The 24,663-nt window shown below is 35.1% G+C and overlaps 1 protein-coding gene, 3 long non-coding RNA genes and 1 pseudogene across 7 annotated transcripts; 1 reads left to right on the top strand and 4 right to left on the bottom strand.

The window, feature by feature from the left end:
* Window positions 1–2,077: 2,077 nt before the first annotated feature.
* LOC119501337 lies at window positions 2,078–2,662 on the bottom strand. The gene is made up of 2 exons (XR_005209798.1): window positions 2,627–2,662; window positions 2,078–2,378 (listed from the first exon to the last, which is right to left on the bottom strand). It is a non-coding gene; the product is annotated as an uncharacterized LOC119501337 (long non-coding RNA).
* A 537-nt stretch (window positions 2,663–3,199) lies between these two features.
* Window positions 3,200–24,248, bottom strand: LOC119501333 (interferon-induced protein 44-like). Of its 4 annotated transcripts, none has more exons than XM_037791650.1 (9): window positions 24,183–24,248; window positions 23,959–24,013; window positions 13,237–13,272; window positions 13,022–13,055; window positions 6,145–6,343; window positions 4,253–4,405; window positions 3,930–4,101; window positions 3,739–3,839; window positions 3,200–3,612 (listed from the first exon to the last, which is right to left on the bottom strand). In XM_037791650.1, the coding sequence occupies exons 3-9, from the start codon at window positions 13,268–13,270 to the stop codon at window positions 3,451–3,453; spliced, it is 855 nt and encodes a 284-aa protein (XP_037647578.1). In that variant the 5' UTR covers window positions 13,271–13,272; window positions 23,959–24,013; window positions 24,183–24,248; the 3' UTR covers window positions 3,200–3,450. The 4 variants fall into 4 exon arrangements, with proteins under 4 accessions (XP_037647578.1, XP_037647577.1, XP_037647579.1 ...); XM_037791649.1 differs by lacking the exons at window positions 23,959–24,013; window positions 24,183–24,248 and adding exons at window positions 13,744–13,797; window positions 13,966–14,030; XM_037791651.1 differs by lacking the exons at window positions 13,022–13,055; window positions 13,237–13,272; window positions 23,959–24,013; window positions 24,183–24,248 and adding exons at window positions 6,613–6,646; window positions 6,821–6,856; window positions 7,333–7,387; window positions 7,557–7,620.
* Window positions 8,321–8,718, top strand: LOC119501341. The gene is made up of 2 exons (XR_005209802.1): window positions 8,321–8,429; window positions 8,514–8,718. It is a non-coding gene; the product is annotated as an uncharacterized LOC119501341 (long non-coding RNA).
* LOC119501339 lies at window positions 9,203–9,758 on the bottom strand. The gene is made up of 2 exons (XR_005209800.1): window positions 9,709–9,758; window positions 9,203–9,676 (listed from the first exon to the last, which is right to left on the bottom strand). It is a non-coding gene; the product is annotated as an uncharacterized LOC119501339 (long non-coding RNA).
* Window positions 10,437–24,663, bottom strand: part of LOC119501332 — a 37,119-nt pseudogene continuing 22,892 nt past the window's right edge.

Here is a 24,663-nt window from a genome sequence, read left to right as displayed (position 1 = left end):
AAATGTAATAATACTTTTTAGACAGAATGGCATATGCATGACATCACTTGAGAGTTATAAAGAATCACGAGCTCTCCAGTTACATTGGTCACTTTGGTTTGTTTTTTTTCATCCAGGTGGCATTGTAATGGCCTCATGTCCGACGGTACTTGAAGCCACCATCACAACAGCTGAGTTGTTGACCAGATCACGTGATGACGTCACGTCATGCTAACAACGTAAGATTATTTGACAGTCATTACTCCACAGAGTGTTTATTATGGACTTAGACAAGAGGCTTGTTTAAAACTTCATTTTGAGGAATAAGTCTCATTATTTAAAGATGTATTATTAAGATATAGATTTTTGCACTCTTAATAATTCAAGTTGATTATTGAATACTTTAAAAAAAAGCATAGTATTTGGAATATTTTCCCCAATTACCTGTTTGATCCAGTTGGTGGTATCAAATTTCTATTAAAATGTGACTTCTATGTTGATAAAATCCTGATTAAGTTTGCACATTTTCATAGGCAAGCACTGACAGCACTGTTATTAGCTTACTAATATAACTTTTCACCCCAAAGGTATTTCATATGGAACAATAAAGACATTCAATATAAAAAAATAGGACTTTTTTTTATCACACATGGTTTAATAAATGAATATTGACAGTTGGCCAATTACTTAAAAAAAAAGTGGTTATTTATTATCTTATAAAGAATTTCTTGATAAATTCAAAACGCCTGTTAATCCAGAAAGTGTCCTTATACTCCTACGAAACCCTGGTACTGTTGATCAACCTTTCAATTTAGAAGATTGTGTGGGAAATATTTATATTGGAGGTAGTAATATAGTGAAAGAGACTAACATTATAGGAACACACTCAGTTATGTTTCTGTGCCTTCATCTGGATGTTTTTGGTCTTCCTTATTTGAGGATGTACAGTGGGAGAAAGCTTGGTGATAAATACTGCATCAATAACAAAGTTGAGGAAGTGTCTTTCAAGATATTACATAGAATTTACCAGGTAAAACTTATATTAGAAAGATTCAAGCTGGATATTGATTATTAAGTGTGATTTATGTTGACTTGAAAAAGAGAGTATTTCCCATCTATTCTTTCACTGTATATATACAAGAATGTTCTGGATGGATGGAGCCAACTTTCTACAAAAGAAACTTAAGATGAAAGTTGAAATAAATATGTTTGATGTAATGATATATTTTAGTAAAGATAACATTGGTAATAACGTGCTGTATTTAATAACATTATTTATCATTTTGGGAAAATTTCATATTCATAAGACAAAATGGTCAGGAACCAAGCCAACTTCCCTGCACTTTATTAATGAATTCAAACATTATCATAAACAATATTAAAAACAAAAAAGCCATTAAGACTTTTAAATTGTGAAATGATTATAATATGATGTATGAACTCTTGCATTCTGAAATGTATATGCAATTATTTTTGTTTTGTTGTATGTATCTGTTTGTACCTCTGTTAATGAGCATGTCTTCAATAAAGAAAACATAAAATAAGCAAAATAGAGTGAAGAACTGACACACTTCAGAGAGCATTAAAAAAAATCACAATTTGGTCAATAAAAAAAACATTGATTTAATGCGTAATCCCCAGCCCAGACTCAAATGGTGCACATTTACCTGAAGCTGAATTAACAAAGCTTTATTATTTATTTAATTTTCATTAACAAGCACCTCCAGATGCACTCTGCCACGCTCTCTGGTGGACAGAGGTGAAATTACTTCTTCAATAAATTTAATTTTTATTTGTCACCAAATTTTTGTCACCTCAGTTTAGTTTTGGGGGTTTCTTGAAAATATGTTATTGCATGACCACTATATCCCATAATATTGTATAATACTGCAGGAATCACAGTCTAGTGTATGGGCTAGAAGGAATGAAGTAAAAGGAGACTAATGACAACTTTCATTATTTTGTGATATTTATTGCGGTTTTACTTGAACAACAGTAACTGCAGCACACTGTTTCAATATATAGCAGGTACAAAATATAAAATACTGTTGGAACAACAGGTACAACATATGTAATCAGTAGTCTGAAAAAGTTTCAATTTTCAACCAATTTCACCCAATTTTATTATTTATTTGATCTGCTTATCACCAGATTCATGATTCCTGAGAGACTATATCAGAAATGACCACCTGAATAAACAAAGCACAACTAGCACATAACCTAATATTGTAGTGTTTCTCAGCGGGGATGGTACTGCCCCCAAATCTATTCACATGGTAGATCACCGAGAAAGCTAGGTATAGAATAGAATTTCACCCAGGAGACCGGAGTTCACATCCTGTGTGAAACCAAAACTTTTTTGCCTAAACTTAACAAAGTTGTACTTTTGTTGCCTAAACCTGTTTGTTTGCCTAAACCTAAAGAATTTGTAGTTTTGCTAAGAAGTCGAAGTTTTAAAGCCTAAACCTAAACAAATTGTATTTTATTTTGCCTAAACATTAACAAGTTGTAGTTCTGTGGCCTAAACCTAAAGAAGTTGTAGTTTTGTTGCATAAACCTAAAGAACTGAAGTTGTACTTTTGTTGCCTAATCTCAAAGAAGTTGTACTTTTGTTGCCTAAACCTAATACAATTGTAGTTGCCTAAACCTAAAGAAGTTGCATTTTCCTTGCATAAATCTAAAGAAGTGAAGTTGTAGTTTTTTTTGCCTAAACCTGTTTTTTTTATTGCCTAAACCTAAATAAGTTGTATTTATTTTGCCTAAACATAAAGAAGTTTTAGTTTTGTTACCTAAACCTAAAGAAGTTGTAGTTTTGTTGCATACACCTAAAGAAGTTGTATTTATTTTGCCTAAACATAAAGAAGTTGTAGTATTGTTGCCTAAAAATAAAGAAGTTGTAGTTTTGTTACCTAAACATAAAGAAGTTGTATTTATTTTGTCTAAACATAAAGAAGTTGTAGTTTTGTTGCCTAAACCTAAAGAAGCCTTTTTGTTTCTGTTCAAAACGTGACGTTTCATTTACTTTTACAACGTGTTAGAAAGTGTTCCGTTTAAGATCACTTTTACTTTTATAACGTAGTAGGCGTAGTAGGTCCCTAATGACCCACATCTATGGTGCTTATAGCGACTGATAACGCCTGTTTAATGGACTGATAACAGTCGAATTGGCTGCCTAGCCTCAAAGTGTCTCTCTGATTGGCAGCTGTTTGATAACAAATCTATATCACTGGCCCAAAAAAAGTTGAGAATCACTGGAATAATGCAAAATAAAATCAAATGCGTAGAAAGAGTTATAAAGCCTGTTCAGACTTTCTTCAGCAAGGTAGAGGTATGATAATTTGTAGCAGATACTATATGCATTACATGCTTGCAAATGAAAACCAAAAAGCCATATTGCCCACCTCATGTGGACTTTTTTCACGATGTGATAAAGCAAGATGTAGACTACCACAGCAGTATGTAGGCTTAGATCTACGGGCTGTTGACAAAGTCTTCTCCATCAGTAATCATCCGTCTCAGTGCGCTCAGTATCAGTGTATCAGTGTCATCATCTGTGTCGATCTCTAAGTAGTAGTTCTTCACAGGAAAGATGCATTTTGGTGAAAAACCCAGCCTCGCACTCAGTTCCTCCGTCTAAATTTGAACAATTTGACATTTAAGAAATTAAAGTGCTGATCAAAGGAGTTTTTGTGTTAAAATTTTAAAACGTGAAGCAAACTAATACTCCAACTTGAAACACAACTCAATTACCAGACTTACCTTTTGCTTCAGGAACTTGCTCTTATACACGTTCTTTATATCTGCGTTGACCTCTGGACAGGCTGCATCAATTTTGGTGAGAATAGCCAGTTGGGGAATCTCTGTTGATTCAGAGCAGAATCTGATTCAATCAAAATAATGTTTGTCAGGTTATTTGATTCAAGTTATGAAACCCAGAAACTAACCCTTACCCATGTCTTTTGCTGCAAGTCTGACATCTCTCATCTTTCTCACAGTTTCATCAGGCATTAAACTTAATGTGGTGGCAGGGATGACACAAACCAGAACATGAACTCGGTCATTCAGAGTGGGGGTTTCGTTGTAGTATTGATTTTCCTCTGATATTTTAGAGTAAGGATTGAACTGGAAAACAATGTGAATCAAAGAATAACTTTTTCATGTAAATAGTATCTTTATGTGAATAAAATAATTTATGCAAAACAGATCACACAGCTGGATTGTATTACTGAAATATATCCAACAAAGTTTAATAAATTCAGTAATTGTACTGTACAGTGTAGCCATCGTTTATGTGCCCCTCCATGGCCAGTTTGATGTCTTCCACACAAACTCCTCTCTTAGTTCCCTGCTCAAGGCCCATGATGTCAGAGAAAGCAAAAGGGTAAAATGTCCCTGGTAGTCCTTTCTGGATTTTGTAAGTTTTGTACTGTAAAACAGAAAAGTGCAGTTATAACAACAATAGTGACACCTATTGAATAATGGCTATGAAGCAGTTTGTCTGTATGAGGGGTGGAAGTAACAAATTAATTGATGCAGCCATAAAAATGGATGTGAAATGACAAATGGAGTGATAGAAGTGATGAAGTGATTTGATTAATTTAAAGCTGATTTGACTAAAACAGTCGTGATATGATGAAAACAGAGCCATATTTCATCATTAAATGTTGTTGTGAATGATGAACGGTCGACAGTTGATTATCAGAGCAACACTGTTTCAAATACAATATCAATCAAATTATCAAATCAATTGACAATTTATCGCACAATTCAAACTCATTTTCATTACTTCTCTTTTCTTCAATTATTTTTTGTTGAGGCCACTTTCCTTAAATGATAAATGGCAATTTTGTGTTTTGAATGATGAATGTAAGATGAGGAAAATGATGAAACATGGGTCTGTTTTCATCATATCACGGCTGTTTTAGTTAAATCAGCTTTAAATTAATCAAATCACTTGATAACTTATCACTCAATTTTTTTACTTCACATCCATTTTTATGGCTTCAATTTTCAATTCACATGCATCTTCATCACTTCCCTTTTCTTCGATTATTTTTTGTTACTACCACCCCTCACCTCTTGCTCAATAGTTTCACCACAACTAGTTGCTCAACTGCTGCTCACCGGATCTGTGTAAAGCAATCATCTTTGCAGGTGCACATTAAAATACTAGGTGGAAGAAAAGTTTTCCAGTGCATGAAATACATGACCTCAGATAAACCACACTGAAAAGTGATTCACTTTAACAGGCTACTCTATCAAAAAGTAAGCACAACTACATGCCAAGTATACCTTTCTGTAGGCCTATAAGGCAAGAATACTTAATTACACTTTTCTTAAGTATATCTTGATCAAAAGATTAAGTACAAGTAAGCCTATAAACCAAGTACACTTAGACTTTTCTGTGTACTTGTCAGTATAAGCCAAGTATACTTATGTATAATTTTGTTAAAAGGACTGTTTGTAACTTTTTACACGTATAAATCTACCGGGTCGGTGTCCCATGCACGCTCGCACATGCGCGCTCGCGTGTGGCTACGCTGTACAGACCGCTCCGCTGCCTGCTTGTCTTCACTCACACAACGTGCGCGTTCTCGTTCCACCTCACGTTCATGCGCAAACACTGCACACTGCAGAAGAGTTAGTTTAGCTCTGAGAATATCTAGTGAATGTACAGTGGACGTTTGTGCAGAAATAACTGCTGCAGCTCCTCCAGACCAACAGAGGTTTCCGTGTCTTGTGAAGTGACGGGGCTCCGCAGCGAGAAACGTTATCGTCACCCTGTTCACTCCGGCTGCGGTCGGGAGACGATAACGTTTCTCTTCCTGCTTCAGCAGGCTAAGCCAACACTAGGATCAGCATTGTTTCATGGAGAGACCTTCGTCTGGTCAGCTAACATTACTGCCAAGCAGCTGAAATATAGAGTGATATTGTGGTTTTAGCTGATGTGTGTCAACTCACTGTTTTGAGCGATGCTCGTTCATGTCTATTTAGAGCCAGCAAGCGCGACCCCGATGCTGACTTTCGTTGACTTAACGGCCACAGGTGTCGCTGTTAAGCATTTCTGAAAGTTACAAATAGTCCCTTTAAGTACTCGTATTTAAAGTTTAAAAGAAGTATACTAATAGCACACTTGAATAAACTTCTTTTTGGTAAGGGTCATACTTTTGTGGTGAAGCTCTCTCCAGTGGTTGCATCTTCCGAAGCTCGAACAGTGATTCTGCCTCGTAGAACACTTTCTACAGAGTTGATGAAGCTGGACTTGGCAGAACCAGCGGGTCCATAAAACAGAACTCTGAGCTGTTGGACTTCATTGTTATGAGGCTGATAATCCTCCACAAACTGCAGATCTCTCTTGTTGTTGCTGTTCAATAAAGAAAGAGTTAGATTAGATTTTAGATTTTCTTATCTAAATCAGTTTTGTATATGATGCACGTTATCTGTGGTTGCTGCATAGTATCACAAACAACAGTGACATTGAACCACTATGTTACTGAAACTGACAACAAACAGGAAATGACATAACAAAAGGCAGTCTCAACAAAGGAGTGTGTGCAGTTCTGTAGTTTTGTTTTTAAATATGAGAAAAGCCTTTAAACACCAGAGGCACCACAAATTGAACACATCACTCACCCCCACGGTACGCTCCTCCAATCTTTAATCAAAGCTGACAAGTAAAGTGCACATGTTGATTTAATACATGAGTCACATTTTAATGCAATAACTTCAACACAAATGAAGAATCTGCTGGATTTTTTTTGTCTTGTGAAATAGATGTGCAAAGTGCTCTTCTGATCTGTATATGTTTAAACAATGTTCTGAAATATTTTGAGTATCTTACTCTCAGGAGGAGGTTTTGACCATATTTTGCCCATGGCTACAATAAGAAATGAAGACAACATGTGAACAAGAAACATTATTACACATTATTTATTACCTAAAACAAAACCAAATGAGAACAGAATATTTGAAGCTTAATATTTCAGAATATTTATTTGTCAGTTCAGACATGTTACTGTTAAACTGACTCAAGTGTGCTGCACCAGCAAACTATTTATTCTTTATGAATTTGTTTAATTGTATTTAATTTAAATCACAGAAAATATACAATAACTTAAGTGTGTTCAAGAAGGGAGAGTGAAAGTACAAAGGTAAACTAACAAGAAAATTATAAAGTTAAGATTTTTTTCACTTTCACTTGATCAACAGAAGTATTAGGACAGAAGCAAAAAATAATTGCATCACTCCATGAATTTAATGATACTGATGATAAGATGACTGCCCTCTCTAGTATCTCCATCCTAAGAAACTTTTATTCAACATTTATCAGTATAAATAGAAACAAAATCTTACCTCAGCTGTTGTGCCCGTGGAAAGAAGTGGTGATGGTTTACCTCAAGTAATGACTCTGAAATTGAGAAAGTTGAGGAAGTTGTTTTATGCTGTATTCCAATTTTCTTTTTATCACTTTGACAAATTATGTGACCATAGAACTTAACCACAGATTCTTGAGGACAAATTAAAGCAGATAATTATTTAGAAGTGAGTTATTTATGAGACATTCATGGTCAGTGTACCTAAGAGCGTAGTTGTTGCCGCCTGTTTGGGGTGATACAGTGGTGCATATCGTGTGAGGACACGCAGCTGTAAATGTTTTGGCATCCTTTCGGTTTCCTTTGGGTCATGTGATTTGAAATAATTTACCTCTCACATACCGCACTGCATGTAGGAACTAGCCACCAAATGACTACAGTATACTGAGCCACAACTGAATGAATGAATAGCTGCATGCACTGCTCAGAATATTTAGATTAGAATCAAAAGAATGATGTAGAGCAATAAATGCTATAATACACTTCCCTCCCACAATCACGATAGTTTCATTTCCACTTGTATATGTAGATGACTTTGAGGCAGGACTGACAGCAGTGCTCTACATCTTTACAGAACTAAATGCATTATAATATAACCATCCTAGACTAGACACACTGTAGAAGGATGGCAGCGATAGTCACATGATTTTGCACCATAATGTCAGCGCAGCAACAAAATATAGATTAACAAATAATGCAAACCAATTGGATGTACAGTACTTGTTGATACATTTGATTCCATTAAAATGATAAATGCTGACCTCTGGTGGATATGTGAAGGCACATTCATGGAGAACACACAAAACATGTTCAAAGTGAAAAATTCAGTGTATACACAATCCTGCTATCCTGTTACTGCAGACCTTCCACTCTGGACTGTCTTTACCAGAGGGCCAGGGGATCAAATATACTGACTGCCAGTGGCAGTCTCAGTCTGTCTGAGGGGCAGGGGCGGAAAAAATAATCAAAGCACCAGTTGCACGGGGTGGGGCACCAGAATGCAGAAAGTTTTCTAGCATGTAGGGCAGCCTTTATGGTATTGCATCATGCTTTCTCCATTTTAAGACCACCCTAGAGGTCACTTTATCACATTTTCTCCACTAGAAGGACACCCTAGAGGGCACTTTATCTTGTTTTCTCCACTGGAAGGACATCCTAAAGGGCACTTTATCACATTTACTTCACTGAAAGGACACGACTTTGAAATAGAGTATGTGAAGAACTGAGACACTTCAGAGAGCATAAAAAAAATTCACAATTTGGTCAGTACAAAAGAAGCATTGATTTCATGCGTAATCCCCACCCCAGACTCAAATGGTGCACATTTACCTGAAGCTGAATTAATATAGCTTTATTATATATTTAATTTTCATTGACAAGCATCTCCAGATGCACTCTGCAACGCTCTCTGGTGGACAGAGGTGAAATTACTCCTTCAATAAATTTAATTTTTATTTGTCACAACATTTTTGTCACCTCAGTTCAGTTTTGGGGGTTTCTTGAAAATATGTTATTGCATTACCACTGTATCCCATAATATTGTATAATACTGCAGGAATCACAGTCTAGTGTATGGACCGGAAGGAATGAAGTAAAAGGAGACTAATAATAATAATAATAATAGCTTGGATTTATATAGCGCCTTTCATGAAACCCAAGGACGCTTAACAAAGACATAAATAAACACAATGATGAACTAATGAGAACTTTCATTATTTTTTGTTATTTATTGTGGTTTTACCTGAACAGTACTGTAGCACAATGTTTCAATATATAGCAGGTACAAAATATAAAATACTGTTGGAACAACAGGTACAGCATATGTAATCAGTAGTCTAAAAAAGTTTCACTTTTCAAACAAATTCACCCAATTCTACTATTTATTTGATCTGCTAATCACCAGATTCATGATTACTGAGAGACTACATCAGAAATTACCACCTGAATAAACAAAGCACAACTAGCACATAACCTAATATTGTAGCATTTCTCAACATGGATGGTACTGCACCCCCCCCCCCCCCCCCCCCCCAGGGGCATGAAACCCAGCCAATTAGACTGTTTTCAGGCTTTTAAATAGATGTTATCAGTCGCTATAAGCCCTATAGATGTGAGTCAATAGTGGCCTACTACGCCCACTAGTAGGTTTTATCATCTATTCACATGGTAGATCACCGAAAAAGGTAGATATAGAATAGAATAGAATTTCACCCAGGAGACCAGAGTTCACATCCTATGTAAAACCAATTAGTTTTTTTCTAAACCTAAATAAGTTTTAGTTTTATTGCCTAAACCTAACGAAGTTGTAATTTTGTTGCCTAAACCTAAAGAAGTTGTATTTTGTTTTTGCCTAAACATAAACAAGTTGTAGTTTTGTTGCATTAACTCAAAGAAGTTGTACTTTTGTTGCCTAAACTCAAAGAAGTTGTAATTTTGTTGCCTAAACCTAAATACGTTGTGGTTTTGTTGCCTAAACCTAAAGAAGTTGTAGTTTTGTTGCATAAATCTAAAGAAGTGAAGTTGTAGTTTTTTTTGCCTAAACCTGTTTTTTTATTGCCTAAACCTAAATAAGTTGTATTTATTTTGCCTAAACATAATAAGTTTTAGTTTTGCTACCTAAACCTAAAGAAGTTGACGTTGTTTTTGCCTAAACCTAAAGAAGTTGTAGTTTTGTTGCATAAACATAAATAAGTTGTAATTTTTTTTTGCATAAACCTAAAGAAGTTGTAGTTTTGTTGCCTAAACCACAAGAAGCCTTTTTGTTTGTGTTCAAAATGTGACGTTTCATTTAGTTTTACAACGTGTTAGAAAGTGTTCCTTTTAAGTTTCACTTTCACTTTTACAACATAGTAGGTGTAGTAGGTCCCTAATGACCCACATCTATGGTGCTTACAGCGCCTGATAACGTCTATTTAATGGCCTGATAACAGTCAAATGGGCTGCCTAGCTTCAAAGTGTCTCTCTGATTGGCTGCTGTTTGTTATCAATAACGAGACCTACGAGAAGCTATTCACATAGCTTTTGGGCTCCCTGGGAAACTAATGATAATGATTGTCCAGCTGTTCAGAGTAATCAAATCTGTTATTGGGCATTAAATTACAAGATTTTAATGATATAATACAGGATAATAATCAATATTAATATTCAGGGGAGACAATTAACCTACATTTTAATTGATGGGGGGCAGTAAGGGACCTGGATAATAGATGGGGGGGCACTGAAAAAGGTTGAGAACCACTGGAATAATGCAAAAAAATCAAATGCACAGAAAGAGTGATAAAGCCTATTCAGACTTTCTTCAGCAAGGTAGAGGTATGATAATTTGTAGCAGATACTATATGCATTACATGCTTGCAAATGAAAACCAAAAAGCCATATTGCCCACCACATGTGGACTTTTTTCACGATGTGATAAAGCAAAATGTAGACTACCACAGCAGTATGTAGGCTTGGATCTATGGGTTGTTGACAAATTCTTCTCCTACGGTAATTATCTGTGTCAGTGCGCTCAGTAGCAGTGTATTAATGTCATCATTTGTCCTGTTCTCTGAGTGGTAGTTCTGCACAGGAAAGATGCTGTTCGGTGAAAAACCCAGCGTCGCACTCAAATCGTCCGTCTAAATTTGAACATTTGACATTTAAGAAATGAAAGTGCTGATCAAAGGAGGTTTTGTGTTAAAATTTTAAAACGTAAAGCAAAATTATACTCCAACTTGAATAACAACTCAATTACCAGACTTACCTTTTCCTTCAGTAACTTGCTCTTATACACGTTCCTTATATCTTTTTTGACCTCTGGACAGGCTTCATCAATTTTGGTGAGAATAGTCAGTTGGGGAATCTCTGTTGATTCAGAGCAGAATCTGATTCAATCAAAATAATGTTTGTCAGGTTATTTGATTATGAAACTCAGAAACTAACCCTTACCCATGTCTCTAGCTGCAAGTCTGACTTCCCTCATCTTTCTCTCAGTTTCAGCACTCTGTATACTTGATGTGCTGGCAGAGATGACACAAACCAGAACATGAGCTTGGTCCTTCAGAGTGGGGGTTTTGTTGTAGTATTGATTATCCTCTGATATTTTATAGCAAGGATTGAACTGGAAAACAATGTAAATCAAAGAATAACTTTTTCATGTAAATAGTATCTTTATAAAATGATTTATGCAAAACAAAACACAAAGCTGGATTGTATTACTGAAATATATCCAGCAAAGTTTAATAAATTCAGTAATTGTACTGTACAGTGTAGCCATCGTTTATGTGCCCCTTCATGGCCAGTTTGATGTCTTCCACAGCAACTCCTCTGTTAGCTCCCTGCTCAAGGCCCATGATGTCAGAGAAGGCATAAGGGTAAAATGTCCCTGGTTCTCCTTTCCGGATTTTGTAAGTTCTGTACTGTAAAACAGAAAAGTGCTGTTATAACAACAATAGTGCCACCTACTGAATAATGGCTATGAAGCAGTTTGTCTGTATGAGCGGTGGAAGTAACACAAATTAATTGATAAAAATAGAGGTGATGAAAATGCATGTGAATTGAAAAAGGGAGTGATATAGTTATATATTTATCAAGTGATTTGATTAGTTGAAAGCTGATTTGACTAAAACAGTCTTGATATGATGAAAACAGACCCGTGTTTAATTATTTTCCCCATCATACATTCATCATTCACAACACAAAATTTAAGTGGATTTTTGATTGACATTTTGAGAGGAAGTAACAAAAAATCGCGATAAATGTCAGTGGGTGTTGTGATTTCAATTATGTTTTGTTACTTTCACCCCTCATCTCTTGCTCAGGCGCAGGCGCACATTAAAATACTAGGTGGAAGAAAAGTTTTACAGTGCATGAAATACATGACCTCGGTTTAACCACACAGAAAAGTGATTCACTTTAACAGGCTACTATATCAAAAAGTAAGCACAACTACAAGACAAGTATACCTCTCTGTAGGCCTATAAGACAAGAATACTTAATTATACTTTTCTTAAGTATATCTCGATCAAAAGATTAAGTACAAGTAGGCCTGAGTACACTTAGATTTTTCTGTATACTTGTCAGTATGAGCCAAGTATACTTGTGTATACTTTTCTTAACTATATCTCTGATAACTACATAAAAAGCAAACTAAAAGTATACACTCGTATTTAAAGTTTAAAAGAAGTATACTAATAGCACCCTTGAATAAACTTCTTTTTGGTAAGTGTCATACTTTTGTGGTGTAGCTCTCTCCAGTGGTTGCATCTTTCGGAGCTCGATCAGTGATTTTGCCTTTTAAAAGACTTTCGACAGAGTTGATGAAGCTGGACTTGCCAGAACCAGTGGGTCCACAAAGCAGAACTCTGAGCTGTTGGACCTCATCATTATGAAGCGGATACTCTTTCACATACTCTAGGTCTCTCTCGTTGTGGCTGTTCAATAAAGAAAGAGTTAGATTAGATTTTAGATTTACTTGTTTAAAGCAGTTTTGTATATGGTGAACGTATTCTGTGGTTGCTGCAACACCAGTCACATTGAACCACCATGTTACTGAAACTGACAACAAACAGGAAATGGCATAACTAAAGGCAGTCTCAACAAAGGAATGTGTGCAGTTCTGTAGTTTTGTTTTTAAATATGAGAAGAGCCTTTAAACACCAGAGGCACCATCAATTGAACACATCACTCACCCCCACGGTACGCTCCTCCATTCTTTAATCAAAGCTGACAAATAAAGTGTACATGTTGATTTAATACATGAGTCACATTTTAAGGAAATAACTTCAACAGAATTTTTTTTCAACCTTTGATCTCCTACGCACTTGTCTCGTGAAATAGATGTGCAAAGTGCTCTTCTGATCTGTATACGTTAAAACAATGTTCTGAAATATTTTGAGTATCTTACTCTCAGGAGGGGGTTTTGACTGTCGTTTGCCCATGGCTAGAATAAGAAATTAAGGCAACATGTAAACAAGAAACATTATTACACATTATTTATTACCTAAAACCAAACCAAACGTCAACAGAATATTTGAAGCTTAATATTTCAGAATATTTATTTGTCAGTTCAGACATGTTACTGTTAAACTGACTCAAGTGTGCTGCACCAGCAAACTATTTATTCTTTATGAATTTGTTTAATTGTATTTAATTGAAATCACAGAAAATATACAATAAATGAAGTGTGTTCAAGAAGGGAAAGTGAAAATTCAAGGTAAACTAACAAGAAAATTATAAAATAAAATTGTTTTCACTTTCATTTGATCAACAGAAGTATTAGGACAAAAGCAAAAAATAATTGCATCACTCCATGAATTTAATGATACTGATGATAAGATGACTGCCCTCAATATCTCCATCCTAAGAAAATTGTATCTAACATTTATCAGTATGAATGGAAAACAATTCTTACCTCAGCTGTTGTGCATGTGGAAAGAAGTGGTGATGGTTACTTCAAGTAATGACTCTGAAATTGAGAAAGATGAGGAAGTTTTTTAAACTGTATTCCAATTTTCTTGTTATCACTTTGACAAATTATGTGACCATAGAACTTAACCACAGATTCTTGAGGACAAATTAAAGCAGATAATCATTTAGAAGTGAGTTATTTATGAGACATTCATGGTCAGTGTACCTAAGAGCGTAGTTGTTGCCGCCTGTTTGGGGTGATACAGTGGTGCATATCCTGTGAGGACACGCAGTTTTAAATGTTTTGGCTTCCTTTCGGTTTCCTTTGGGTCATGTGATTTGAAAGAATTTACCTCTCACATACCGCACTGCATGTAGGAACTAGCCACCAACTGACTACAGTATACTAAGTCACAACTAAATGAGTGAATAGCTGCATGCACTGCTCAGAATATTTAGATTAGAATCAAAAGAATGATGTAGAGCAATAAATGCTATAATACACTTCCCTCCTACAATCAGGATAGTTTCATTTCCACTATATATGTAGATGACTTTGAGGCAGGACTGACAGCAGTGCTCTACTTCTTTACTGAACTAAATGCATTATAATATAACCATCCTAGACTAGACACACTGTAGAAGGATGGCAGTGATGGTCACATGATTTTGCACCATAATGTCAGCGCAGCAACAAAATATAGATTAACAAATAATGCAAACCAATTGGATGTACAGTACTTGTTGAGCCATGTGATTCCATTAAAATGATAAATGCTGACCTCTGGTGGATATGTGAAGGCACATTCATGGAGAACACACAAAACATGGTCAAACTGAAAAATTCAGCGTATACACACTCCTGCTATCCTGTTACTGCAGACCTTCCACTCTGGACTGTCTATACCAGAGGGCCAGGGGATCAAATATACTGACTGCCAGTGGCAGTCTCAGCCTGTCTGAGGGGCAGGGGCGGAAAAAATAAATAAAGGGCACCATTTTAAAACCACCCTAGAGGGCACTTTATCTGGTTTTCTCCTATAGAAAGACACTCTAGAGGTCACTTTATCACATTTTCTCCATTGAAAAAACACCCTAGCGTCTACTTTATCTTGTTTTCTCCACTAAAAGGACACCCTAGAGGGCACTTTATCACATTTTCTCCACTGAAAGGGCACTTATGTTTTATCTACCATAGGGGCATCCCAGAGGGCACTTTTGCTCCAGTTTGTTCGAACATTTGTATAGCCACAACAATTACATACAATGTGTGCATTCTTGTGTCATTTCATTGAAAGTCTATGTGGGAAAACAAGTGAATGTCTATGGTTTCTTAAATACAAACTGAAGCCACACTAAATTTTGTATTTGTGACCATGTTGAAGCATAATAGGTTTGTTTAGTTGGAAATGCAGTCAGAGAAGAAATTATTTTATCACAGACAAAGACTTTGTGATAAGAAGTGGCATTAGGAAATAAAACAGTCATTGGGGAATAACAGCATCATGAAATGAAAACAGACTTTGGAAAAATAGCATTTTGAAATCAAATCTGCTGGAATTAAACAAAAAATACTTTCAATAAACAGATATTTTAAAAAGTGCAGGATGAACTAATACACATTCAAATCTGTTGGATTATTTATTCATATGATAATTCATTTCCCAATGTCTTTCATTTAATGTTGCACACTACAAACAAGCATATTTGTTTTTGTAAATCCATGTATTGAACAGGTTTTATTATTCCACAAAGCAAGTATAAAAGCTTTTTTTTCAACTGTCTATGTTTCTGTTTGTACCTCTGTTAATGAGCATGAGTTCAATAAAGAAAGCATACAAAATGACAGTCATAACTGAATTGTTTCAAAGCTTAATAAGAGACACAAAAAACACTCTGAAATAGAGTATGTGAAGAACCGAAACACTTTAGAGCATAAAAAAAGAATTCACAATTTCATCATTACAAAACAAACATTGATTTAATGTGTAATTCCCAGCCCAGACTCAAATGGTGCACCTGAAGTTGAATTAACATAGCTGTAATATATATTTAATTTCCATTGACAAGCACCTCTAATTGCACTCTGCCACGTTCTCTGGTGGACAGAGGTGAAATTACTCCTTCAATACATGTCATTTTTATTTGTCACCAAATTTTTGTCACCTCAGTTTAGTTTTGGGGTTTTCTTGAAAGATGTTATTACATTACCACTATATCCCATATTATTGTATAATACTGCAGGAATCACTTCAGAGTAATTGCATTACAAGACAGTCTACTGTATGGACTAGAGGGAATGAAGTAAAAGGAGACTAACTTTCATTATTTTGTGTTATTTATTGTGGTTTTACCTGAACAGCAACTATAAAATAAATATTAAAAACAAATTATATATATAAATATATATATATATTAAGAAATATATATATATATATATATATATATATTATATTGATTTTTTTTTATATATATTTATCTCTCTCTCTATATATATATATATAGAGAGAGAGAAATATATAGGGTGCGATTAAGATATAAATTTGTTTCACTCTTAATAATTAATTAGAGATTAAGTAGATTCTTGAATACCTAAAAAAAACAAGCATAGTATTTGGAATATTTTCCAGATACTATACTAAGATACTATATACAAGTTACAATGTTTTGTTTTTAATAAAAAAAAAAAAATTAAGGTAGTAAATGTGCAAATGTAGATGTGCAAAATTCAACATGTGCAAGAATATTACACTAGCACAGAATGAAGTCTGGTTGAGACAGAAACTATAAAGCTGAGAGTTCTCTGTTAGACAGAGGTGAGGTGTTGTAGAGGGTTATTGCTTTAGGAAAACTACACCGGGGGGGAAATATAAATGCAATTTGTTATATTAATAAATGTATCAATACTTTTTAGACAGAATGGCATATGCATGACATCACTTGGGAGGTTATAAAGAATCACGAGCTCTCCAGTCATATAGGTCACTTTGGTTTGTTTTTTTTCATCCAGGTGGCATTGTAATGGCCTCATGTCCGACTGTACTTGAAGCCACCATCACAACAGCTGAGTTGTTGACCAGATCACGTGATGACGTCACGTCATGCTAACAACGTAAGATTATTTGACAGTCATTACTCCACAGAGTGTTTATTATGGACTTAGACTTTACAACTTCATTTTGAGGAATAAGTCTCATTATTTAAAGATGTATTATTAAGATATAGATTTTTGCACTCTTAATAATTCAAGTTGATTATTGAATACTTAAAAAACAAGCATAGTATTTGGAATATTTTCCCCAATTACCTGTTTGATCCAGTTGGTGGTATCAAATTTCTATTAAAATGTGACTTCTATGTTGATAAAATCCTGATTAAGTTTGCACATTTTCATAGGCAAGCACTGACAGCACTGTTATTAGCTTACTAATATAACTTTTCACCCCAAAGGTATTTCATATGGAACAATAAAGACATTCAATATAAAAAAATAGGACTTTTTTTTATCACACATGGTTTAATAAATGAATATTGACAGTTGGCCAATTACTTAAAAAAAAGTGGTTATTTATTATCTTATAAAGAATTTCTTGATAAATTCAAAACGCCTGTTAAACCAGAAAGTGTCCTTATACTCCTACGTAACCCTGGTACTGTTGATCAACCTTTCAATTTAGAAGATTGTGTGGGAAATATTTATATTGGTGGTTCTAATATAGTGAAAGAGACTAACATTATAGGAACACACTCAGTTATGTTTCTGTGCCTTCATCTGGATGTTTTTGGTCTTCCTTATTTGAGGATGTACAGTGGGAGAAAGCTTGGTGATAAATACTGCATCAATAACAAAGTTGAGGAAGTGTCTTTCAAGATATTACATAGAATTTACCAGGTAAAACTTATATTAGAAAGATTCAAGCTGGATATTGCTTATTAAGTGTGATTTATGTTGACTTGAAAAAGAGAGTATTTCCCATCTATTCTTTCACTGTATATATACAAGAATGTTCTGGATGGATGGAGCCAACTTTCTACAAAAGAAACTTAAGATGAAAGTTGATATAAATATGTTTGATGTAATGATATATTTTAGTAAAGATAACATTGGTAATAACATGCTGTATTTAATAACATTATTTATCATTTTGGGAAAATTTCATATTCATAAGACAAAATGGTCAGGAACCAAGCCAACTTTCCTGCACTTTATTAATGAATTCAAACATTATCATAAACAATATTAAAAACAAAAAAAACATTAAGACTTTTAAATTGTGAAATGATTATAATATGATAATATGAACTCTTGCATTCTGAAATGTATATGCAATTATTTTTGTTTTGTTGTATGTATCTGTTTGTACCTCTGTTAATGAGCATGTCTTCAATAAAGAAAACATAAAATAAGCAAAATAGAGTGAAGAACTGACACACTTCAGAGAGCATTAAAAAAAATCACAATTTGGTCAATAAAAAAAACATTGATTTAATGCGTAATCCCCAGCCCAGACTCAAATGGTGCACATTTACCTGAAGCTGAATTAACAAAGCTTTATTATTTATTTAATTTTCATGGACAAGCACCTCTAATTGCACTCTGCCACGCTCTCTGGTGGACAGAGGTGAAATTACTTCTTCAATAAATTTAATTTTTATTTGTCACCAAATTTTTGTCACCTCAGTTTAGTTTTGGGGGTTTCTTGAAAATATGTTATTGCATTACCACTGTATCCCATAATATGGTATAATACTGCAGGAATCACAGTCTAGTGTATGGACTAGAAGGAATGAAGTAAAAGGAGACTAATGACAACTTTCATTATTTTTTGTTATTTATTGCGGTTTTACTTGAACAACAGTAACTGTAGCACACTGTTTCAATATATAGCAGGTACAAAAATATAAAATACTGTTGGATCATCAGGTACAGCATATGTAATCAGTAGTCTGAAAAAGTTTCAATTTCCAACCAATTTCACCCAATTTTATTATTTATTTTATCTGCTAATCACCAGATTCATGATTCCTGAGAGACTATATCAGAAATGACCACCTGAATAAACAAAGCACAACTAGCACATAGCCTAATATTGTAGTGTTTCTCAACGGGGATGGTACTGCCCCCAAATCTATTCACATGGTAGATCACCGAGAAAGCTAGGTATAGAATAGAATTTCACCCAGGAGACCGGAGTTCACATCCTGTGTGAAACCAAAACTTTTTTGCCTAAACTTAACAAAGTTGTACTTTTGTTGCCTAAACCTGTTTGTTTGCCTAAACCTAAAGAATTTGTAGTTTTGCTAAGAAGTCAAAGTTTTAAAGCCTAAACCTAAACAAATTGTATTTTATTTTGCCTAAACATTAACAAGTTGTAGTTCTGTGGCCTAAACCTAAAGAAGTTGTAGTTTTGTTGCATAAACCTAAAGAACTGAAGTTGTACTTTTGTTGCCTAATCTCAAAGAAGTTGTACTTTTGTTGCCTAAACCTAATACAATTGTAGTTGCCTAAACCTAAAGAAGTTGCATTTTCCTTGCATAAATCTAAAGAAGTGAAGTTGTAGTTTTTTTTGCCTAAACCTGTTTTTTTTATTGCCTAAACCTAAATAAGTTGTATTTATTTTGCCTAAACATAAAGAAGTTTTAGTTTTGTTACCTAAACCTAAAGAAGTTGTAGTTTTGTTGCATACACCTAAAGAAGTTGTATTTATTTTGCCTAAACATAAAGAAGTTGTAGTATTGTTGCCTAAAAATAAAGAAGTTGTAGTTTTGTTACCTAAACATAAAGAAGTTGTATTTATTTTGTCTAAACATAAAGAAGTTGTAGTTTTGTTGCCTAAACCTAAAGAAGCCTTTTTGTTTCTGTTCAAAACGTGACGTTTCATTTACTTTTACAACGTGTTAGAAAGTGTTCCGTTTAAGATCACTTTTACTTTTATAACGTAGTAGGCGTAGTAGGTCCCTAATGACCCACATCTATGGTGCTTATAGCGACTGATAACGCCTGTTTAATGGACTGATAACAGTCGAATTGGCTGCCTAGCCTCAAAGTGTCTCTCTGATTGGCAGCTGTTTGATAACAAATCTATATCACTGGCCCAAAAAAGGTTGAGAATCACTGGAATAATGCAAAATAAAATCAAATGCGTAGAAAGAGTGATGAAAGCCTGTTCAGACTTTCTTCAGCAAGGTAGAGGTATGATAATTTGTAGCAGATACTATATGCATTACATGCTTGCAAATGAAAACCAAAAAGCCATATTGCCCACCTCATGTGGACTTTTTTCACGATGTGATAAATCAAGATGTAGACCTCCACAGCAGTATGTAGGCTTAGATCTACGGGCTGTTGACAAAGTCTTCTCCATCAGTAATCATCCGTCTCAGTGCGCTCAGTATCAGTGTATCAGTGTCATCATCTGTGTCGATCTCTAAGTAGTAGTTCTTCACAGGAAAGATGCATTTTGGTGAAAAACCCAGCGCCGCACTCAGTTCAGCAATCTAAATTTGAACAATTTGACATTTAAGAAATGAAAGTGCTGATCAAAGGAGTTTTTGTGTTAAAATTTTAAAACGTGAAGCAAACTAATACTCCAACTTGAAACACAACTCAATTACCAGACTTACCTTTTGCTTCAGGAACTTGCTCTTATACACGTTCTTTATATCTGCGTTGACCTCTGGACAGGCTTCATCAATTTTGGTGAGAATAGCCAGTTGGGGAATCTCTGTTGATTCAGAGCAGAATCTGATTCAATCAAAATAATGTTTGTCAGGTTATTTGATTCAAGTTATGAAACCCAGAAACTAACCCTTACCCATGTCTTTTGCTGCAAGTCTGACATCTCTCATCTTTCTCACAGTTTCATCAGGCATTAAACTTAATGTGGTGGCAGGGATGACACAAACCAGAACATGAACTCGGTCATTCAGAGTGGGGGTTTTCGTTGTAGTATTGATTTTCCTCTGATATTTTAGAGCAAGGATTGAACTGGAAAACAATGTGAATCAAAGAATAACTTTTTCATGTAAATAGTATCTTTATGTGAATAAAATAATTTATGCAAAACAGATCACACAGCTGGATTGTATTACTGAAATATATCCAACAAAGTTTAATAAATTCAGTAATTGTACTGTACAGTGTAGCCATCGTTTATGTGCCCCTCCATGGCCAGTTTGATGTCTTCCACACAAACTCCTCTCTTAGTTCCCTGCTCAAGGCCCATGATGTCAGAGAAAGCAAAAGGGTAAAATGTCCTGGTAGTCCTTTCTGGATTTTGTAAGTTTTGTACTGTAAAACAGAAAAGTGCAGTTATAACAACGATAGTGACACCTATTGAATAATGGCTATGAAGCAGTTTGTCTGTATGAGGGGTGGAAGTAACAAATTAATTGATGCAGCCATAAAAATGGATGTGAAATGACAAATGGAGTGATAGAAGTGATGAAGTGATTTGATTAATTTAAAGCTGATTTGACTAAAACAGTCGTGATATGATGAAAACAGAGCCATATTTCATCATTAAATGTTGTTGTGAATGATGAACGGTCGACAGTTGATTATCAGAGCAACACTGTTTCAAATACAATATCAATCAAATTATCAAATCAATTGACAATTTATCGCACAATTCAAACTCATTTTCATTACTTCTCTTTTCTTCAATTATTTTTTGTTGAGGCCACTTTCCTTAAATGATAAATGGCAATTTTGTGTTTTGAATGATGAATGTAAGATGAGGAAAATGATGAAACATGGGTCTGTTTTCATCATATCACGGCTGTTTTAGTTAAATCAGCTTTAAATTAATCAAATCACTTGATAACTTATCACTCAATTTTTTTACTTCACATCCATTTTTATGGCTTCAATTTTCAATTCACATGCATCTTCATCACTTCCCTTTTCTTCGATTATTTTTTGTTACTACCACCCCTCACCTCTTGCTCAATAGTTTCACCACAACTAGTTGCTCAACTGCTGCTCACCGGATCTGTGTAAAGCAATCATCTTTGCAGGCTGCACATTAAAATACTAGGTGGAAGAAAAGTTTTCCAGTGCATGAAATACATGACCTCAGATAAACCACACTGAAAAGTGATTCACTTTAACAGGCTACTCTATCAAAAAGTAAGCACAACTACATGCCAAGTATACCTTTCTGTAGGCCTATAAGGCAAGAATACTTAATTACACTTTTCTTAAGTATATCTTGATCAAAAGATTAAGTACAAGTAAGCCTATAAACCAAGTACACTTAGACTTTTCTGTGTACTTGTCAGTATAAGCCAAGTATACTTATGTATAATTTTGTTAAAAGGACTGTTTGTAACTTTTTACACGTATAAATCTACCGGGTCGGTGTCCCATGCACGCTCGCACATGCGCGCTCGCGTGTGGCTACGCTGTACAGACCGCTCCGCTGCCTGCTTGTCTTCACTCACACAACGTGCGCGTTCTCGTTCCACCTCACGTTCATGCGCAAACACTGCACACTGCAGAAGAGTTAGTTTAGCTCTGAGAATATCTAGTGAATGTACAGTGGACGTTTGTGCAGAAATAACTGCTGCAGCTCCTCCAGACCAACAGAGGTTTCCGTGTCTTGTGAAGTGACGGAGCTCCGCAGCGAGAAACGTTATCGTCACCCTGTTCACTCCGGCTGCGGTCGGGAGACGATAACGTTTCTCTTCCTGCTTCAGCAGGCTAAGCCAACACTAGGATCAGCATTGTTTCATGGAGAGACCTTCGTCTGGTCAGCTAACATTACTGCCAAGCAGCTGAAATATAGAGTGATATTGTGGTTTTAGCTGATGTGTGTCAACTCACTGTTTTGAGCGATGCTCGTTCATGTCTATTTAGAGCCAGCAAGCGCGACCCCGATGCTGACTTTCGTTGACTTAACGGCCACAGGTGTCGCTGTTAAGCATTTCTGAAAGTTACAAATAGTCCCTTTAAGTACTCGTATTTAAAGTTTAAAAGAAGTATACTAATAGCACACTTGAATAAACTTCTTTTTGGTAAGGGTCATACTTTTGTGGTGAAGCTCTCTCCAGTGGTTGCATCTTCCGAAGCTCGAACAGTGATTCTGCCTCGTAGAACACTTTCTACAGAGTTGATGAAGCTGGACTTGGCAGAACCAGCGGGTCCATAAAACAGAACTCTGAGCTGTTGGACTTCATTGTTATGAGGCTGATAATCCTCCACAAACTGCAGATCTCTCTTGTTGTTGCTGTTCAATAAAGAAAGAGTTAGATTAGATTTTAGATTTTCTTATCTAAATCAGTTTTGTATATGATGCACGTTATCTGTGGTTGCTGCATAGTATCACAAACAACAGTGACATTGAACCACTATGTTACTGAAACTGACAACAAACAGGAAATGACATAACAAAAGGCAGTCTCAACAAAGGAGTGTGTGCAGTTCTGTAGTTTTGTTTTTAAATATGAGAAAAGCCTTTAAACACCAGAGGCACCACAAATTGAACACATCACTCACCCCCACGGTACGCTCCTCCAATCTTTAATCAAAGCTGACAAGTAAAGTGCACATGTTGATTTAATACATGAGTCACATTTTAATGCAATAACTTCAACACAAATGAAGAATCTGCTGGATTTTTTTTGTCTTGTGAAATAGATGTGCAAAGTGCTCTTCTGATCTGTATATGTTTAAACAATGTTCTGAAATATTTTGAGTATCTTACTCTCAGGAGGAGGTTTTGACCATATTTTGCCCATGGCTACAATAAGAAATGAAGACAACATGTGAACAAGAAACATTATTACACATTATTTATTACCTAAAACAAAACCAAATGAGAACAGAATATTTGAAGCTTAATATTTCAGAATATTTATTTGTCAGTTCAGACATGTTACTGTTAAACTGACTCAAGTGTGCTGCACCAGCAAACTATTTATTCTTTATGAATTTGTTTAATTGTATTTAATTTAAATCACAGAAAATATACAATAACTTAAGTGTGTTCAAGAAGGGAGAGTGAAAGTACAAAGGTAAACTAACAAGAAAATTATAAAGTTAAGATTTTTTCACTTTCACTTGATCAACAGAAGTATTAGGACAGAAGCAAAAAAATAATTGCATCACTCCATGAATTTAATGATACTGATGATAAGATGACTGCCCTCTCTAGTATCTCCATCCTAAGAAACTTTTATTCAACATTTATCAGTATAAATAGAAACAAAATCTTACCTCAGCTGTTGTGCCCGTGGAAAGAAGTGGTGATGGTTTACCTCAAGTAATGACTCTGAAATTGAGAAAGTTGAGGAAGTTGTTTTATGCTGTATTCCAATTTTCTTTTTATCACTTTGACAAATTATGTGACCATAGAACTTAACCACAGATTCTTGAGGACAAATTAAAGCAGATAATTATTTAGAAGTGAGTTATTTATGAGACATTCATGGTCAGTGTACCTAAGAGCGTAGTTGTTGCCGCCTGTTTGGGGTGATACAGTGGTGCATATCGTGTGAGGACACGCAGCTGTAAATGTTTTGGCATCCTTTCGGTTTCCTTTGGGTCATGTGATTTGAAATAATTTACCTCTCACATACCGCACTGCATGTAGGAACTAGCCACCAAATGACTACAGTATACTGAGCCACAACTGAATGAATGAATAGCTGCATGCACTGCTCAGAATATTTAGATTAGAATCAAAAGAATGATGTAGAGCAATAAATGCTATAATACACTTCCCTCCCACAATCACGATAGTTTCATTTCCACTTGTATATGTAGATGACTTTGAGGCAGGACTGACAGCAGTGCTCTACATCTTTACAGAACTAAATGCATTATAATATAACCATCCTAGACTAGACACACTGTAGAAGGATGGCAGCGATAGTCACATGATTTTGCACCATAATGTCAGCGCAGCAACAAAATATAGAT

This window comes from Sebastes umbrosus, chromosome 14 (genome assembly GCF_015220745.1).
Source record: "Sebastes umbrosus isolate fSebUmb1 chromosome 14, fSebUmb1.pri, whole genome shotgun sequence".
NCBI lineage: Eukaryota > Metazoa > Chordata > Actinopteri > Perciformes > Sebastidae > Sebastes > Sebastes umbrosus.
The sequence above is the reverse complement of the archived record's forward strand: the minus strand, read 5'-3'. Positions and strand labels throughout refer to the sequence as shown.